The sequence below is a fragment of the Abramis brama genome (assembly GCF_963993115.1).
Source record: "Abramis brama genome assembly, chromosome: 8".
NCBI lineage: Eukaryota > Metazoa > Chordata > Actinopteri > Cypriniformes > Leuciscidae > Abramis > Abramis brama.
Window position 1 is genome coordinate 27180996 of NC_139970.1, and position 17914 is coordinate 27198909.

General features: G+C 37.5%; 1 protein-coding gene across 1 annotated transcript in view; it reads right to left on the bottom strand.

Moving 5' to 3' along the window:
- Window positions 1-17914, bottom strand: part of dnah7 (dynein, axonemal, heavy chain 7) — a 74104-nt gene that overhangs the window by 51572 nt on the left and 4618 nt on the right. Inside the window, exons 12-27 of the mRNA XM_084122800.1 lie at window positions 17609-17881; window positions 17384-17511; window positions 17235-17313; window positions 16905-17129; window positions 16338-16484; window positions 15555-15875; window positions 14926-15293; window positions 11893-12079; window positions 9221-9414; window positions 5331-5529; window positions 4662-4802; window positions 3490-3702; window positions 3231-3340; window positions 2294-2462; window positions 681-783; window positions 305-432 (exon numbers count right to left, since the gene is read on the bottom strand). Coding sequence (XP_083978926.1) covers window positions 305-432; window positions 681-783; window positions 2294-2462; window positions 3231-3340; window positions 3490-3702; window positions 4662-4802; window positions 5331-5529; window positions 9221-9414; window positions 11893-12079; window positions 14926-15293; window positions 15555-15875; window positions 16338-16484; window positions 16905-17129; window positions 17235-17313; window positions 17384-17511; window positions 17609-17881 — 2985 coding nt within the window. The remainder of the gene's footprint in view (window positions 1-304; window positions 433-680; window positions 784-2293; window positions 2463-3230; window positions 3341-3489; window positions 3703-4661; window positions 4803-5330; window positions 5530-9220; window positions 9415-11892; window positions 12080-14925; window positions 15294-15554; window positions 15876-16337; window positions 16485-16904; window positions 17130-17234; window positions 17314-17383; window positions 17512-17608; window positions 17882-17914) is intronic.

Sequence of the window (17914 nt, forward strand, 5' to 3'; positions counted from 1 at the left end):
ACATTACAGAAACATTACCAATATACAATATCATATTAAAAGTAATAATGGATATTACACTCATACATAACACTCATAACACTACATGACATAGTTTTTAGATAAATTTGCATATTAAATACCCATTGTTATTATTCGCTAACTTATGTTAACATTAACAAAGTTTCTTATAGTAGTTTCAGTGAAGCACTTTTTTTCTGGGGAAAAAAATGAATATAGGGCATGTGATTGAAGTATGACACACTCAAAAATTAAGCATATTCCATATACTCTGCACTTGGAGTGGACTTGGTTCTCTACATGCCTTCAGGTTGTCAGGTAGTTCAGAGCGTCCAGCATAGCCAGGGTTCATGGTGATAAAGACAGCGCATGTAGGGTTCAGTTTCAGCTCTGTCCCCTCAAACAGCAGCATCTCAACGTGTGCAGAAATACCTGCAGAGAAAAAAATATTATGCATCTAACCCCAAACCCAGAAATCTCATTATATTGATAGATTTATGCAATGTAAGCATCCTAATGCTTGATTTGACTGGACTCAACTCATCAAATTCAGATCTATTAAGTTTGATAGTATATAGGAGTTTTTGAAAAATAAATTCTGTAGCTCCATTGATTGAACCTTAAAATCCACTCAAATTGCAGTGAACATTCTAACTCAAAATGTGCACACAAACACACACCTCTCTGGATGGTTAGAATTTGCTGAGCCACCACTGAAAGCACTTCCAGATCAATGCGGTTGAACTCGTCAAAGCAGGCCCAGGCACCGGCCGACAACAAGCCCTGGAAGAGACCAAGTATCTTTACCAAGACTTACAGCAAATGTAGTCTGAACACACCTTTGCTGCCAGATAACTGACAAAGGGTGAGCATGATGACATTAAAACGCAAGCTCTTTAAAATTCTGTGCCCTCTGATTAAGATACAGCTGTGGTTCCCTGATAGTACTGAGGCTGTACAGTAAAAGCATTGCAATCTTTGCTAGCACACCAAACTAAAAGGAAAACTAACATGCCTGTATTTATTATCAGATATAGTGGGGTCTAAAAGTTAAAGGCCACTAGAGAAAATCATTCTATAATAATACTTTTGCTATCATCTAACATTATCAATATAAACTTTTAACATTTTATTTTGAAAGGTTTAACTGGAAATTAATATTCATTTTAAAATGTCTTAGTATTTTGATCCATCTAGGTTAAATCGTAACAAAAGAAAATAGACATGACTCCCACACCCAGTCGTCAGACCAAAAGATAAACCAACAAGTCCAAAATTCAAGAAAAATGATAAATGTTTTATTAAGATGAAGAAGATGAACATATAAGTAAAATAGAGTATTTCCAGAGTAACATAAACCAGTGGGTGCATAATCTTCAGGAAGACCCAAGGCCCAAAATAACAAACAAAACTGATAATAAACAAAATATCAAACTAACTTCCCTCGAAGTTTGTTATGTTCCTCTTTTGCTTTAATGACAACAGAACCCAAAAGGACATGAACTCCAGAAGTTTAATGATCATGTTCTCCAAAATGAAATAATTTATTAATTCGTTAGGGTTAGGGGTTTTTTTTAATGATATTTTTTATTATTTTTTTTACAGAAAATTAACATGGTCATTCTCATAATGAATTATAAAACAATTCTTTATTCTACTTTTTTATTTATTTTTCAAAATAATAAAACTTTCAGTTTATATCCAGGTTTAAATAAAACTAAATAATTATTAGATAATTGTGGTCTTTGATTCTTTTGACATTGTATTTCCCCCAGAGTAATGTCTAATTTAACTCTGGATTTAGAAAAGACTCAATTTAATTAGTAATATGTTGTGGGGTCAGTAATCTATAAGACAACACAAGACAAGATAAGACCAGACAAATCTCATTATGTACTATTATTTTGAAGAGTTCATAACCCCTTTCTGCAAGAAACCTTTTTTTTTTTTACCACAACAATTTTGGCATTCTGAATCTGTGTTACTATAGTAACCAATGACAGTAATATCAGTCAGTGCTGTGCTGTTCTATTCGAGAGGGTTTTTATAAAGACACATGGAGCTTAACCTCATGTGTGATGTTTAACTTAGCCATCATTTCACATTTCTTTCCCAGTAAGCCATTGCCAAATACTGTTATATTGTTATATGTTCTTTTCTTTTTTTTTCTTTTTTTATGTAACATCTTTTGCTGTGATCTGAATAAAAGAAACTTATAAATAACTTGGCTTAAGCACAACTTGTAAAAACTTGTAAAATACCTGTTCGTGCATCATAACTTTGTAAAACTTACCTTAAAGAATTTTCCCAGTGCAATATAGTCCAGGCCATCGGAACAGTTGAAGACTACACACTGCTTAGCTACAGCTTTAGCCAGATCTTTGGTGGTTTCGGTCTTGCCGGTACCTGCAGGACCCTCTGGGGCTCCACCAAGATGTAAATGTAAAGCTCCAAATAGAGTTCTGGTAAAGAAAAGGTGCAGCCAGAGGTTGTGTTAACTGAAATAAATAATTTACTGAATTTAATAACATAAACAGATAGTTCAAAATATTTTCAGTCATTCTGAAAGATTAAAAAAAATACACTAATGTTCAAAAGTTTGGGGTCTCTATAGTTTTTTTTTTTTTTTTTGCTCACTAAGGCTGCATTTATTTGATCAGAAATACAGTAAAAACAGTAATATTGTAAAATTGTATTATACTGTCATTTAAAAGCAACAAATAATTTCCAGCATTATTACTCCAGTTTTTAGTGTCACATGATCCTTCAGAAATCATTCTAATATGCTTGTGAGTGATTCTTTGATGAATAGAAAGTTAGAAAAACAGCATTTATATTAAAGTCTTTGCCGTCATATTTGATCAGTTTAATGCATCCTTGCTGAATATCTGAGTATCAATTTCGTTGTTTTTTTTTTTTTAAAGTAAAAAATCTTACTGACCCCAAACTTTTAAATGTGTATCTGGTCTATTGCATTTCCTAAACAAGAAACATCGCCACTAAGGGATGCTGATAGGAATTAGAAGAGAATAAAATAAAGAAAAAAAAAAGTTTTAAAGTGCTCCAACGAAAAAATACTATATAGACTACATCTATATAACATTTAGAAAACAGAAAACAATGATAGATAAAAATACAGCATGACGTAATATTCACAATCCAATTAGTAAATTATTATTTGTAGGCATCCTCTGGGTGGACTGAATTCTGAATTCTACACTGATTCTGACCTATAGCAGCGATCAGTGAGAGGGGTGATGACCAGTCGTGGTGTGTTTCCAAGATACTCATAGCCATATGCCAAGCCTGCATTGATCATCTTTGTCTGAAGCTGGTTTTCCTTCATAGACAGGGTTGAATCAAAGATTTGAAAGAAAAAATGGAATCAAAGCAGATCATCTAGTGTCAAAAACAATATCTGCACATACTATTCACAAATAAGATCGGAATAATTTTCAATCACATTTACAGATAATCAATCTGACTTACAATCCAATAGTAGCGCAGCTGGCTGAGCCACTCAAAGTTGGTCTCATCATCCACACCCTTTTGTACCAAAGAGGCCAACACATCCCGGGCGTGAACATCAAGCACCACCAGCGCTCCAAGTGTGACTCGGTTCTGTTTGGACAGCTTGCCACGCACCAGAGTCACAATGTCATCTATCTGAGTATTGTTCTGATCCAGATAGGCCTGAAGAGCCTGATTAAGAAATAACCCAGTCATATAAAAATATATTATGTAAGGGATAATGTACAGTAAGACAGTAACACAAAATGAGGCAGATAATGACTACACATTATCTTGCCTATAATATGGCTAATTGGCAAATAAGTAAATAAATAAATATAAATTAAATTCTGATTTGAGTTTAATCGTTTTATTATATGAGAAAAAAGAAGACATAAAACAGCACAGATATGTGGACAAGAGTATTGGAGTCAGTTTAGCAGGTAACTATGCACAAATATTGAGTAGAATGCCATGAATAACCAAAGGACCCTTTTCAAATTTCCAGGGTTCTCAGAAGTGGAAGTCATCATAGTTGGGTAAACTTCTATAGTGGTGAATGGGAGATGACAGCAAATATAATTGTTATGTTCCCATATGCTTCAATAGCAAAAGAAAAAAAAAGAGGGGAAAAAAACTGAGAGACTGATTACAGCAGTCAGAAGAGTGAAAAATGTCAAATTTGCCGTCACTCCCTCAGCCGTAGTATTAGAAACACCCTTGCAGAAGTGTTAATTCATTTTTTGTAATTTATTGCCAAGGTAATATAACACAATAATAATATTATAAATGTATATTAAATGTTTTTTTGTTTTTTTGATGTTGAGTACTGTGGAAACATGCTATCACAGTCCATTAGAAGGGAACACAAGAATGAAGAATTCCAGAGAGCTGTGCTATAAAAGATTAGGTAACACTTTATTTTACAGTGTCCTTGTTACATACAATATGTTAAATGTACTTACCATAGTAATAACAGTAAATTATGCATTATTACATGCAACTAACCCTCAACCAAATCATAATCCTACCCTAACCCTATAGTAAGCACATGTAGTTGCTTACTCAGTACTTAAATGTATAATTACACTGTAACAATGACACCTTAAAATAAAGTGTAACCAAAGATTATATTGCTATGTATAACATACCTCTGGTCCCTTTGCAATGGCTTCATGAATGTCCTTTGTCCAGTAAACCTGTGACACACAGAGCACTGTCTGACCCGGCCAGGCCCTGACCCAGTTGATTCTTAGGTCTTTCGGATATGCTTCCAATGCCTCTCCAATCACCTGACAGCCAGGAGCCAAGAGGCACAGTTTGCATTATTTTACATTTCTTAGAATGGCACAGACATACTGATATGAAATTCATTCACTCTGATTTTTTCAGATGTTTTGCTGTTATTGCTTGTAAATGTGATATTCCAAATTTAAATGACCATTTCACCTCCATCCATAATGTTTAAGGTAAATAAAGTTGAGATTTGTATGTATTTCTATTTGACATCCATTTAAGTAACTCTGGTGTGAAGAGTGTGTGAAAAGGTGGTAAATATATTTGAATTCATTATGGATGTTTTTTTTTTATGTCTGGATTTTCTTCTGGTGGATTGTTTTCTTCATTGTATTATTATCTCTCTCAAAATAAAACAAAATAAAAACATTGTCCAGCCACAAGCAATTACCTGTGCGTAGGATTTGTCAACAGAAGCAATTAAAGTACAAGTCAGGCTAAACTAAATCGAATCCAATTACATAGTTTCCATTTCTGTTATTTAGAAATCCACTGACTCAAAGAAAGTTCATACATTTCTGTACCTTGTGTATAGAGTGCAGCATGCCAATCTCCAGCTCCAGGAGCCATTTTTCCACCTGCCCACGAGCTTTAGATGTAGAGATGATATCCAGCAGCTCCACCACCTCTCCTTCGCTGCTCCTCATATGAGTGATGTCCAAAATGTCAGTGAACACCACGCTAGCAATACCTTCAAAACACTTCTTCAGGTGAGGCTGCACCCTGAAACATAAAGGTGGCGGTGAACTGATGCCCCTTTCCAACGCAAATCTGATATTTCATTTGAGGTGACATGCAAAATCAACTGCACCGTAATTATGTTTCAGCAACACCGAGATGTTTAAAAAATCTCTCTTTCAGAGAAAAAGCAATACTCGAATGTGTAACCCTGTGAGACGATAGCATGGACAACTTTTTATGTCGTACCACCTGGAGTCAGTGACTCTATTAACTTTTATCTTCATTTATTATCACTTCAACCCTCTGGTTGTTTGTGACCCACACCTCCGCAAAACAGCTGCTGCAATTAGATTATTTTTTCTTCTGTCAGATGAAACTAGACTCAAATGTATAAGAAATGGGGAAGACACAAAGGATGAGGGAGAATGACACAGGGAGAGCAAGAGAAAGAGAGCAAGAGAGAGGTTGGCAGAACTCTAAGAAGAGCAGAAAAACAAGGCAAGCTAAGGCCAAGATTCCTAGTTTTGTGAAACCAAAAGTACAATTTGAACTTGCATTTGAGGCATCATCATTCATCATTAAAAAAATACCTGGGGTGAAATATATTTGGTTATACGTTAAGGACCTGCACAGGGGAGCCACAGCAGAGAAAGTAGGCCAGTGTCACAGGGAGAAGAAAAAGCACTATAATTAAATTCCCTTAGTAAATACTGGGTTTTAAGGGGTTCAAATTTGGTTTTCGGAGGCAGAGGTGAAGCTAAATTGCTTTTCATTTGTCCTTCCCTGTTCCTTTTGAGGCCTCACATGCTAAATGTTCATGTAGGCAAGAGTGGTTAGGTAGGCAGTGTAACATTATTTGGATATGCCCTGAGAGACATGCCAAAGTAGGCTATGTGAGAACATAAGACATATTCATAAATATCACAGGCTTGAGAATTAAAGGAGAAGTTCACTTTCAAAAAAACTTTTGCTGATAATTTACTCACCCCCATGTCATCCAAGATGTCCATGTCTTTCTTTCTTCAGTCGCAAAGAAATTAAGGTTTTTGATGAAAACATTCCAGGATTTCCCCCCATGTAATGGATTCTATTGGGACCCAAACGGTAGAAGGTCCAAATGACAGTTTAAGTGCAGCTTCAAAGGGCTTTAAACGATACCAGACGATGAATAAGGGTCTTATCTAGCGAAACGATCGGTCATTTCCAAAATAAATAAAAAAGTTTAAGTTTTATAAGCACAAATGTTCGCCTTGCTCTGTTCTGTGATGCGCGTTCGTGACGTCACGTAATACGCAATTACGTTGAAAAGGTCACGCTTGAAAAATTTCTGTCCTGAAGAAAATGTTCTTTTTGGCTTTTTAATATTAAAACACCCAGGATACGCACACGAAATGGGCATTTTAAACGATAAACTGACACAAATACATTTGAAAATGTGTATATGGTCCTCCTTCCGCACATTTGTAAACACGTCAAGTGTGACCTTTTCAACGTAATTGCGTATTACGTGACGTCTTCAACGCGCATCACAGAACAGAGCAAGGCGAGCGTTTGTGCTTATAAAACTTAAACTTTTTTATTTATTTTGGAAATGACCGATCGTTTCGCTAGATAAGACCCTTATTCATCGTCTGGTATCGTTTAAAGCCCTTTGAAGCTGCACTTAAACTGTCATTTGGACCTTCTACCGTTTGGGTCCCAATAGAATCCATTACATGGGGGGAAATCCTGGAATGTTTTCATCAAAAACCTTAATTTCTTTGCGACTGAAGAAAGAAAGACATGGACATCTTGGATGACATGGGGGTGAGTAAATTATCAGCAAAAGTTTTTTTGAAAGTGAACTTCTCCTTTAACTCTGCAGAGTGAATGTTGTGTTTCTCATTTCATGTTACAGTAAATTACATCTAGCGTACATTCTACATTGCTTATACCAAACACTCTTCGTAGCAGTTCATAGCAATTAATATTTAATACTACTAGTGATTTCTTTCACAGCTATATGATGAAAAAAGAAAAAAGCTATATGATGAATAGACATGTTTAAACTGCATTTCAGAGCATGAGCTGTAACAATACAGTTTCAATCCCTATTATTCTTCAAGAAAATTCAGAAAAAGAAAGCATAGCAGCAATTGACCAAAACTTGCATCATCTTATGTTGTTTTTTTATATATATATATATATATAAAATTGAGAATGAACTGACAGATTTACCATAGTTCTTTCCGACATGCAGTCATCCAGCCTGCCCTTATTATAAAGCAATCTATCAACACAGCGGATTCCAAATAGCAAGAATATTGAAAACAGAAGCCTTCAAAGTCAGATCCCCTTAACTGCTGACAAACAATATTCCTCAAGCCTATAAAACATATTGTTTCCAGAAATATCTTCTTTAAGCCTCTTTTCCTTTGAGAATGTGGAGAAAGTGTAAATTACTGTAACTCACTACACTAAAAGGGCAAACCCACAGAAAGTCTGACACTTTATATAGCTCCAGGAACAGCTGTAACTGAACCAGTGGATATGATTTAACTGTGGATCCAACAGAATGATCAACAGTGGCCGCCAATGTGGGCTTTTCGACGGTCAATGCCTACACTGATGAGCCAAAACATAACCAGTAACAGGTGAAGCGAATATCGTTCATCATCTCCTAACAAGGCAACATAAGGTCTGGGTAGATTGGATGGTAAGCAAACAATCAGTTCTTGTAATCAACGTGTTGGATGCAGGAATAAAGATATATTTAGTTAGAAAGCACGGTCAGCAATGAGAGTTATAATGCCAATACACTTCCATTTAAAAGTTTGGGGTCAGTAAGATTTTTTTTTTAAGCAAAAGACTTATATTTCAAATAAATGCTGTTCTTTTGAACAGAATCCTGAAAAAAATTATCACTATTTCAACAAAATATTACTGTTTTCAACAATGATAACAATAAATGTTTCTTGAGGACCAAATCAGCATATTAAAATGATTTCTGAAAGTGACACTGAACACTTACAGTAATGGCTGTTGAAAATTGCCTCTGCCAGGAATACATTTCATTTTAAAATATAATAAAAAAGAAAACATTTCAATTTAAATTGCAATAACATTTCGCAATATTACTGTTTTACTGTATTTTTTATTTTTTTAAAATGCAGCCTTGGTGAGCATAAAAGATATCTTTCAAAAACATTTAAAAAATATTACCAATCCCAAACCTTTAAACATTAGTGTGTATATTTCAGAGATAGTAAATGACATGTCCCAATATTGCTAAAATTAAAAGAAACGTTGTGGCAAGCAAGACGAGCAAGACGGTGGCGTGACTGATGATAAGCGCCACCTGCGCGCTGCACCGGTCTCATATCTCTCACGGAGGAGCATTGGAAGCATAAAAGGAGGAGTGACGCCAGTGAAGGACGAGAGAGGACCAGGCCTGGAATTTTACGTTATGTTTTGTTTATGTGTGTGGCAGTCGTCCGTGAGGGGCTGCCGCCTTTACTTTTGTTTTGTGTTTGTTTATTTTTGGATTATTCAAGCATGTACGCTGGTTCCCGTCTCCTTCTTCCCATAACAACTAACCTCCCTTACAAATTTACACAACATTCACAAAAAAAAAAAAAATCATAACCCACTGACAAAGCCATCAGTAAAATTGGGAAATATACAGGTATTGCCAAATGTCAGCTGATCTATCTGACCGTCACTGTACTTAACACTTTCGAAAGTTCCTCTTTACCTGGTTGGATCTTTTGTCTCAGAGAGGATCTCTAGCAGCTCATCATTGGACAGGAAGAAAAAGCGGGGGAAATAGAGTCTCTTCTTCTCCAGGTATTCATTTAGACCCTTCAGAATGAGTTCTAGCAACTCGTTACTGCTTTTCATCTTGTCTAGCATCTTTTCAATGGCCACCACTGCCAGGACATGCTTGTCCTAAGAGAGAAACACATGTGATGCACACAATGAATATCACAAAGGGAAACATTTAGACACAGTTTGCAAGACATTTAACCATGTCTTATAAAATTCAAATAAATGATGGGAAAACTAGATTTTTACATCATCTTCAGAAAATATGAGTGTTGCTTATAAAACATATTGCTGTGATGCTAGGTTGTATGTGATTTGCAAGTCATTGTTATGCAGTTATTAGGTGTTCTAAGTAGTTGCTAGGGTGTTCTGGGTGGTTGCTTACAGCCCCAAGCTAAAAGAGACCACCAACAAGTCTCTCTACAATATTCTGGTCCTTAGATATGGCTTGGGTTCTTACTTCAATGCACTGTAAATCTATGGGATTCAACCATTTTCAACATCTCTCCTCAACAAGCCCCATGGTATTATTCATGTCAGCCAGTGTACTACAAGCTGAAGTTTAATATTTAGGAGTTTGTTCAAATCCCATACCCTATGTATGAGAATTAGCTTCTATAGCATGAACCACTAATAATTTAGTAGATCAGTAAAGTGCATATTTGACCATAGCCAGTCATATTAGACCGATGTCTAAGGAAGCCTCTGGACCGAGCTGTTTTTAAGTTTAGCTGCACTTCAGTAGAGAAACTCAACAAGAATGAAAATCATGGGTAATGAAACACCATCACACTCCTTTTAATTCTCTGCCCCCAAAGTTCAGACAAATCCAGTGATGAAAAGATGATATTCATAGCCATATTTCCCTGCTCTCACAAAAGAGTTCATTTATGAAAGGTGTCTCCCACTAGGAAAGCTCATCCCATCTTTTGCTGTCTGATTTTCAAACGCTCCTCCAAAGGTTGTATGAAGGCCACGTCCTTCATTAAAGAGAGGAAACAATTGGATACCCCACCCCTCCTTTTCCACCTCTCACAGATGCTGCTCACCTGTAAAGAGATAATAATTGCTTTTTCCCCTTTTCGGATTGCTATTGATTTTCTATTACCTACGGTGACTAGACTTCACGTTCACGAAGAGATTGAAGTTTAACGATCACTTTTGGATGACAAAAAAAGCCTGAGTTTTCTGACAGGAACTGAGAGGAAGTAATGAGGGGTTGTTAATAACCAAAGCCTACACAAAATAACCCTTTTAAAACATGAAAACACCATTGCATGACTCTAATGGTGAAAGAGAGAGGGGATGTTTTATGCCAATTACTCTTTTAATTATGCTCCCTCTCCGTCACACTGAATTACTTAGAGTAAGAGGGTGAGTGCTGCCGAAATGCGCCTGAATAGAGATGCTGAAAATCATCCGCTTCCTTTCACAGGGTGCAGAAACATGCAGGTGGGCTGTTCAACAAATCCAGATATTCACAGTTACTGATCGTGTTTCCTTCATGAATGCAATACCTTTCATTTACAGTTGCAGTGTGCCTCGGGTTCGAGAACAGCTTCACATGTCCCTACTTGTGTTTTAAGCTAAATAAAAACTGGGCACAGATCTGCATCTACTGTGCTGATGTTTCTCCCAAACACCCCACTGATACTGTAAGCATGTCTTTCTTTATGTACTGCTGTTCATGAAACCAGCATTCCTGTAAAGCAGCAACAGTCAAGAGCACCTGCCTTCCAGCTGAAATAATGTATGTTTGCTTTTCCGAGAAGAGCCATTTATGGCTTCTAGCCTAATGTGGAAATCATGGAGTGGTGTAGGAATTATTCAAAAGGAAAACATCCTTAAAGAAGCCCAGAATTTTGAATTCAATTACAGAATGTTTATCTCTGTTTCTGTCAAATGGGGAAAGTTAGAAACGCATTAGAAAAAAGTAAATAAAATCTGGAGGCGACAAACAGCTCTGTGGGTACCATAGATGAAGAGAGACACCTAGTGGACATTCTGGTATTGCAGTCCATAGAATCATCTGATTATGGCTTAGGCACAAAGCTGTTTTTTCAAAAACTTGCTTTCACAGAATTGCTTTAGATTCATGTATAAAGAAATTCTACATGACAAAGCTTATATATGACTAGTGAGTTTCTATTTCAGAGTGTCTGTCACCTATCAGCAAAAGGTCTGTTTTAAAAGTTTTTTTAACTCCCTTAAAAGGTGCTGAGGTTTTTTTGAACCTATGGACACATATTTTCTCAAACCTTGTGGAGGGAAGCAGCGTGAATCGTGCTGCACGACGACCTTGTTTTCTGTACACTCCCAGATTTGAGTCCCTCCAGACAAAATCCATAATTCCTATTTGATGGTACAGCCAGGCGACTTTTTTCCATTTAGAGGAGGACAAAAGATATTGATGTCTCTCATAGCACTGAGACTGAGATGAGTGACTATGTTTGGGCGTGTGTCTGAAAGCTCTCTCATTTGTCATGAACACACAACAGTTTTACACAAAAGATATGTCAGAAAGTTCTCCAAAGAGTTATTCTCAACTCTAGATTTAAACAAACCCAAATTCATGTTTATATTTTGGGCTTTCTGACTCACCAAGCTGACTTGTTTCATACAGTCCCTCCAGGTTTTGTCCACAGCAGTAAAGCGACGTCCCTCCTCAGGCATCTGGGCCATGATGTCTGGGGAACTGAAGATCGGCTCAAGGTAGAGCCATGTGCCCTGAACCTTCAGCCACTCATCCATAATTTCCTGCAGCAAAAGCAGCTTACCCTCCCATTCCCTGAGATACATGCATACAGACACATTCATATTCAATGTATATATGCTAGACGAATAGCTAAAACCTAGCGCCTTTCCACCATCAGGCTAAAGGGTAATCATTGCTGAACCATGTCGTTCTGTACAAATCTGTCCTCACTGACAAGGTTAGGGTCTCTTTTTCCATTTTTGTGCTGCTAAATCAAGATTGCAAAGTATGTGACCAATCGTCACTAAAGCCATTTAACCAGCAATTTAGTCCATACAGGTTTTAATGGAAATGATAATGTCAACATTACTTAGATTGCTTAGAATGTTTCGGCCCGATGGTGGAGAAAAATAGCTTGTTTCACATGCAAATTTAGAGGAAGTAAGGCAGGGCGTAATTAAAAAGTTGCGCCCCAGTAAAATTTTCCTGATAGGCTAAATCATTTTCTGATGAGGTCGATCACAGTAGATATGGCTGAAAATAGGATGTTAACTTTTTATACCTACATTTTATACCCAATTTTAGCAATACTCTATGCAGAAAATGCATCTGTAAAATTAAACTAATTAGATGCAGGACTTCACTTACATTACTGTTTGACATAAAATAAATGAATGAATGAATGAATGAATGAAAGAAAGAAAATAATCAAATATGACAGCTGCAATTCCATAAACGTGTATAAGTATGGCATGTTTGTAGAATAAACACTTATGAGGCACTATTGTTCATACTGACTAAGGGTACGTTTACAAGACAACAATGTGCTAAAAACGGAAACGTTTTTTCTTTATACAGATGACAACGTTATCAAAACGATCACCGTTCACACGGATCCGCGAAAACGACTAATAACGCTAAATTATTTATGCCAGACAAGTAGTTGGCGATGTCACATTGTAAATAAAGACTACGCACCCACACACATCCATATGCATTCTTTAACTACAGTGCACTCGAGCCGAACACACGCATATAGACACAAATTACATAATCTATCATTTTTTTGTCTGATTTTCATTCTAAGGATGTTAATCTTTATAATACAATATTATTGCTCTGTCTTCTGGGTAAATTTAATCTTCACAAAAACAGAAACATTCACTGTAATCCCAATTTTAGAATGCCCTCCTCTGATATAAAGTAATTTTTTACTTCCTTTAAGAAAATGTCAAACCTTTAAACACAAAAGCTTTAAAAACATAATCGCTGTGTCTGCTGTAAGGAACCTTTAATTTTCCATGATGACAAAATGTTATATTGTGTTGATTTGTGTAATTCTTATAACCACTTGTGATGATGTCCGTATGCCCTTATTTCTTACTGTTAACACCACAGACATAGTTTAATCACCATGGGAAAATCTCAGAATAAAACTGGGAGTTGTGAAAAATATGATACACTGGTGTTTTGCCAGATGAGAAGTTTATCTATGTATCATCTTTTTACTCTTTTAATTCATTTTATAACTGTATCATAAATCTCTTTTAATTTCTTTTATAACGGTTTTAATTTTCCTTGCTTTTATTTTGTGATTATTTTAAAGTGCCCCTATTATGCTATTTTAAAGTTTCCTAATGTTGTTTTGGAGTCTCCTACAACAGGTTAACATGCATCAAAGGTCAAAAAACTGTTTAATTTCCTCATAATATACATTTGCACATTACCACATTTTCAACGATTATCAAACGACTCGTCAGATGAATCAATCTCTCTAAATCCCGCCTTTCCGCGAGCTACTCTGCTCTGATTGGCCAGACAGCTCAGTCTGTTGTGATTGGTTTACCGCGTACAGCGCACGCGTCGAAAACAAAAACGGCCATTGCCATAACAACGTCAGCTGTCCTGAGGCTTCCTACACCGTAAACTAAAGACAGTAACGAACAATGACGTTGATTTTACCATATCAATGCGAGTGCGAGTCTGATGATGAAACACTGGAAGAACTAGTTATTCAACCTGAACCTCCATCGCAAGGACGAATCGAGCAGGACATTTCTCAGTGATACACTACTCAGTTTGAGGTACATTATGAGATGTTGCAACTGTAATTCCTCACCATCAGCATTAACAAGTGCATGTCCATCAACAAACCAATTATTTTACTTGTACTAATTTATTTACTGAGTATTTTTGTAATATATTGCGGTGAACACGTGGAAACTGTGTCAATAACAGCGCATGTATGCAATGTATACATTAGCCGAGCTCTTGTGTGAATGACTGATGTGAATGACTGATGTAACATAAACGTTGGTAAAACAAATCTTGCTCCATGCTTAATCTTTCCTCAAAGTAGTGAGAATGACACAGTTTATTACAGTATTATAGACACAGTTACTGATTTTACACGATTCTTTTTGTAGTGTGGTATTGGTGGTGATGTACTAAAATAAACATTGTCAGGTGTGGACCTTTCTTTTTCTCACCGTTGATTCCTGATGGTTAAGAGGACAATTACTTGAGTCGCCCCCTGTCGTTTCACAGAATAGTACAACTGCAAGCACGTCGAATATAAACACCTCATCCGTTTGGGGAGGGGTGCGCGCAGTCTTCGGAGACTCGCGCTGCGGAGCCAGGCGAAAGCATAAACAAGGCTTAAGGAGACAGCAGGGTTTTCCACGCGTTTTAGACGCGATATGTGAATGGGCGATGATAAGATCTACGGGCGATGGGCACGCATTTTAATTAAATATACCGAGCGCTATATCGAACATTTTTTATATCGTTACCGACAATGGTGTACCATTGATAAATATCGATACCGTTTTATCGCCCAGCCCTATAAAAAGTCTTCCGTTTTTAGTTGAAAATGGTGTTGTGTAAACAGCCCCTAAAATGTGACACTGGAAATGTTTAAAACTATTCCCAATTCTCACCGTATCTCGGCCTCGAACGGCTTGATGAATGGTGAGCCCCTCATGGTCTGGGTCTTGACAATATGATCATCCAGCAGCATTTGAATCTCATCCAACGAGGATAGAATGGAGGTTCCCGTTTCACGATAGGGCAAGAGGGTGAACTCCATCCCTGCCCATTCACTGGCCATGCGCTCCATGGCCTTTTCAAGGCCGTGTTCCTTACTGGCCCCTTCGCTGATGGTTTCAAAGGCAGGAAGGTGAGCCTCCAGATGCAGGGGAAGAAACTGGGCCACACAGGAATCCTCCTCTGAGGGCTTGAGGGGGAAGCCGACAACTGTAGACATGGCCTCCCAGTGGCGCTCACGGAGACCAGGGTTGCAAAGCACCTGCCGAAACAAATCATCCCCATAATTAATGAGCACGCCGGCACAAAATCTGCACTCAGAATTCCCCAGAAAGCGTAGCAGATTTCAGCCCCTTGCATGCTCATTTATTAAATATTTTTGCTAATTTATAATGCGTTGAGCTACCAAGAGTGAGGTACTCTAAGTTCTATTTAACACATTTTGCCCTTTTTAAATCATACCACAAATTTCCCCTACACCGTAAAAAAGGTGACTCAAATGAAAAGAATCATGTCTCTGTACCTGTACTAGAGGAATGTGTTCCTTAAAAGTTTCCACTTCCGCTTTCACAGAGGTAGCGATATGAAGAGCTTTGGGTGATCCCTGGAAGCTTTTCTCAAGCTTGTACAAGGAGCGGATGTAGTTACCCACATCACCTTCCACTTTGTCCGGGTTGACGGCTGCAAGCGGGCCGGTCACCCACTGATGGTGCTGGCTCTGAAACTCAGCCGCCATCTCATACAACTGCAGATAAGGGAGCAGACAGTCTTGAACCATTTTGCGTTGTGGGTACTGAGAGACAGGCCAGCCAAATGCCTCCTCCTCCTGGTTGAAGCCTCTGATCTGATGGATAAAAGAGTGTATAAGTTTGATTGTGCAGGTGCAATGATAAGAGCAGCCATTCTCACAGGCACTCTAAAACTCTGACAAATCCAATTGACAAATGTGCTAAACATCTATTTTGTCTGCACTTGTGTGTGAATAGGCTTTGGCTCAAGCATTTCAGAATGACAAGAACATCAGGTTTTCTTTTCATCTCTGAATGATTTTTTAATCAGTAAATCAAAAACCAGTATTCAGTAAATGAGTTTACATAATAGTTTATCTGCAAGTCTTCTTATTAAATAAAAAATGTATCTGCCTAAGTGAGCTGTGAGGTTTTTTTATGTGCATTTTGGAAATATTATTTACAAATATGGAAACAAATTTAATTTTGTTTCAATCCAGCATTTTTTATGCAATATAACAAGAACATGTGTATGAAAAACCATCTAAAAGAAGCAGTGAAACAACCATAATTTTTACCTTTTCCATAACCAAGTCCAGTTTGGAATTGAGGGTCTGGGCTTTTTTCAGATACTTGCTGAGCTCAGAGAGGTCACCAAAGGTCATAAACTCCTCCACTTGCTGTTCATAGCTTTTGAGATCCTCCAAAACCCTCTCACACCTCAACTATGATTGAAAAACACAGATTATTACATGCATTAGTGTAGCAGTGTCAGAGTGAACAAAAAAGTGCAGTTTTTCTACATATTTGAATTAAGTGTTTTTGGTGATTTTATAAATTTGTATCTTGTAAGTTTGGAATTTTTTTTAGAGCTCTTGTGTTTTTGGTGATTATACGTACAAAATAAAAGCTTGATTCTTATGCTTGGAGGTCTCTTATTGTTTTCCCTAATTGTTGTTCTTATTTATCTACTATACAGTTTAATGTACAAAGTGTTGAATAATGTGAAGGTCTGTTGTGTGTCTAAAGATCTGTTGCCATGTTGACATTGTCTATATGACAATATATGCACAAGCATGTTTGGTTTGACCAATTGTTTTTAGAGTTGCCTATGCTGATTGGCCAGCGTGTGGCATCTCTAGTACCTTGAGGCCGTCCTGGAACTGGCTGGTGTTCTCTTTAATAATCTGGCGGTGCTTATCAAAGATGGAAGGCATTTGTGCATGACGCTGGAAGGCCATGCTGTTCAGCTGAATGTCTGTGACCAAGAATGTAACATAATCCACCAAGAAACACAACCTGCTTTTGGACTCCTGGAGCTTAATTTCCAACTGAGGCATCTCCTCTGCCTCAATCTTCACCACATATTCCTACAGCATAAATGACAAACAGGAAATGACATACTGAAAGGTCTTTGTTTTTTGTCAGCAGTAATTTAACAAATATGGTTCAAAGATAGAGCTGGTCAGTATTACCTTAAGTTCCATGAGTTCCTGTGTGTTTGATGGATTTCTGAGGGCTTTGTTTGATATTGTATCATATTCCTCGCACAACCTAGAGATCAATGACACAGATTACTAACAGGCTACTGACAAAAAAATTCAGAAATTCGTCAGTGTCTTACTTGTTATTGAACTCCTGATGACCCTGCAACATATGAGTGACCAGTTTGTCCAAGAGACCCTCCGCTCGCTTTACGAGGGCACAGACCAAATCATGGGAGTGCACTTCAAACATGCCCAAACGCACCACCTAAACATAAGAAATGAAGATTCTCAGTCAATCGTAATTCTGTGGGCAAAAGCTAGTAGAATGTGAACAGGTACACTCAATGTGACTAAAGATCAACCTTCAGGGTGCTGTATTGGATTTCATCAGCCAGTTGCTGGTAGCGGGTCACCTCCATCATCAGCTCCTGGAAGGAGTGCTGCTCCTGCAGGAACTGGGTAACATCATCCTCAGCTTGCTGGGACACCAGCGGAGCATACTTATCATAGAGATGGATATGCTTCAAAGGTTCAGCGCATTCTGCATGAATTACCCGTCTGACCTTCTCCTGCTGGGCCTTCAGGATCTCTGGCAGGATGATGGGCTTCAGAGTAGGGTGTGTTTCTGGGCCAGACTAGAATTAGCAGAGTATTAAATGTGTAAATAC